Source organism: Eimeria mitis, genomic scaffold (assembly GCF_000499745.2).
Source record: "Eimeria mitis Houghton genomic scaffold, Emh_scaff7071, whole genome shotgun sequence".
NCBI classification, from domain to species: Eukaryota; Apicomplexa; class Conoidasida; order Eucoccidiorida; family Eimeriidae; genus Eimeria; species Eimeria mitis.
The window spans coordinates 1-1,959 of NW_024015914.1; the positions used below are offsets into that span (position 1 = coordinate 1).

Genomic DNA, 1,959 nt, shown 5'->3' on the forward strand with positions numbered 1-1,959 from the left:
ACAGAAAAACCAGCTAAAGGACGTGAAGCTGCGTTCTGAAGCGGCGGCATAATATGTAGATTTCCGCTCAACGTGCCAATGCTATCACAAGTAATTTCGACGACTACCTGAAACAAAACTGCTGATAGAAGTGTATGTGTGTAACAACCTCAGTATCCAGTGCGGACACAACTAGAAGTACGCGAATCAACATCAGAAGGACTCTGTATTGACGAAAGTTAGGCCCTCCATGCAACGAGGCCCACAGGCAGAGTTTAAAGGCTTACACAAACCCATGAACGATCACGAAATATCAACTTGTTTTGGTGGAATTCAAGTTTCAACTTGTATGTGAACAACATACGCTCGCGCGCACTCCAGCGAACACCCGTCCTCGGTCGCCGCAGGAACGTTTACAACTATACGACCAACTCGGCGTTCTTACACACTTGATGCAGTAAATCAAGTTGTAAATGTAACTGCGTCATCATAACTACTCGCCTAGACAGGGCCTCGAAGCCACCAAACGGCACATTGCTCGCCTCCTCGTCAGTAGGGGGCAGCGCGTGGTGCCAGCGTTTACGACTAGAGAAACACAAGTACAATCTCCTTTTTTCCACAAATGACTACTAAACGACAAACACTGCACGAAGGAGGAAGAAACAGTAATAGCAGGCTCCTGTTTCCTGTCGCCTTTCGCTGCACTCTGCGGCGCTCACAACAACCCCACCCCCCAAGCCCTTCTACGAAGGGCCCCCTAATAAGTCAGTTTCCATCAGTTCGTCCTTTCCTTTCGCTTTCTTCTATATTTCTTCATGCATGCAAATGGAGGCTCCGAAAGCTGCCAGGTACAGATGCGTGGCTTCCTTCCCTGGCGTCTGATGGCACGCTTTTTCTGGTTTCCCCGGACCGCCACTCTGCATCGGCTTCGTCCTTATCCTCGTTTCTGTGTTTCGGGTGGAATTGCAGAATTCATCCATGTGATTTGGTTGGTTGAGCTGAACAACTCATTGCTGCAGTTCTGTTCGCTCTGCTGTCGGGTGCAGGCGAGTGCCGTACGGCAGAATTGGTGATTTCGTTGGGAAGCGAATTCGCTTCATTGGACGTATAAAGGAAGCCGAGGAAGACGCCATTATCCTTGAGGCTTCTGAAGGTACGTACACCGTAACCCAAACGGACACCCGGGTTGCGCGGACTTCTCCAGTCAGATCATAGTGCATGCAAACCAACCGACTGCCTGGCTAGCAAAGTGCAGGAGAGCTCACAAATCTTCCTGTTACAGCAACACCTGTGCTAGGTCCCACCCGAATTCTGGGAATTTCGCTGCTGTAGGCAAATGTGTAAAGTGCTTCCTTCGTGGGACCCCGCCACCCTGCCGTTACGTGGAAGTGGTGGCAACAGTGCAAGATGACCTGACAATCAAGCAGGGAGAGCACGACCAAACTATCCCTTTAGGTGACAACCTAGGTGGGTTTCGAATCATGCATTTCTCCCTTACCTCTATCTGCTCCGGACGGGCAACATATTCATGCCCGTATATCATGAAGTGCAATGACTGTGCATTTAGTTCCTCTGCCAACATCATATATTGTTGTTAATAGAATAGGACCTGTGACTTGTGGAACATACCTCTGTATCACGCTGAACTTGGGTTGTGTTTCTTGTGGGGTGTACAGACATTGAGCTTGCTGATGCAGCCACAACAGCGACCTTCCACCCTCAGTTCAGCCAGATGTTTGAGGCGGAATAGACGGCATTGCCAAGTGGCTGTCACTGCTGTTGCTCGTCCTCATTGGTGCTGGTAGCCGTAGCTACTCCTGCTAGATTGCGGCAGAAGCATTTTCGAATGCGGGAGATCCCGAGCAACATATGTTGTACTTTCTATAGATTCTTCGAAGTGGATCGGTGCTGGGAGTCGCTGAGACCGAACAGCTGTATTGGCTGCGGCAAGCCCACCAACAGCATAATCTTCCTTCCCTC

At 49.9% G+C, this 1,959-nt stretch overlaps 1 protein-coding gene across 1 annotated transcript; it reads left to right on the plus strand.

The window, feature by feature from the left end:
• Positions 1 to 798: 798 nt before the first annotated feature.
• EMH_0090230 (replication factor A protein 3 domain-containing protein, putative) lies at positions 799 to 1,729 on the plus strand (the record flags this gene model as incomplete). Its single annotated transcript, XM_038022988.1, has 4 exons — positions 799 to 827; positions 1,026 to 1,132; positions 1,312 to 1,446; positions 1,656 to 1,729. 4 exons carry the CDS (start codon positions 799 to 801, stop codon positions 1,727 to 1,729), a joined length of 345 nt encoding a protein of 114 aa, XP_037878842.1.
• Between the last annotated feature and the right edge of the window lie 230 nt (positions 1,730 to 1,959).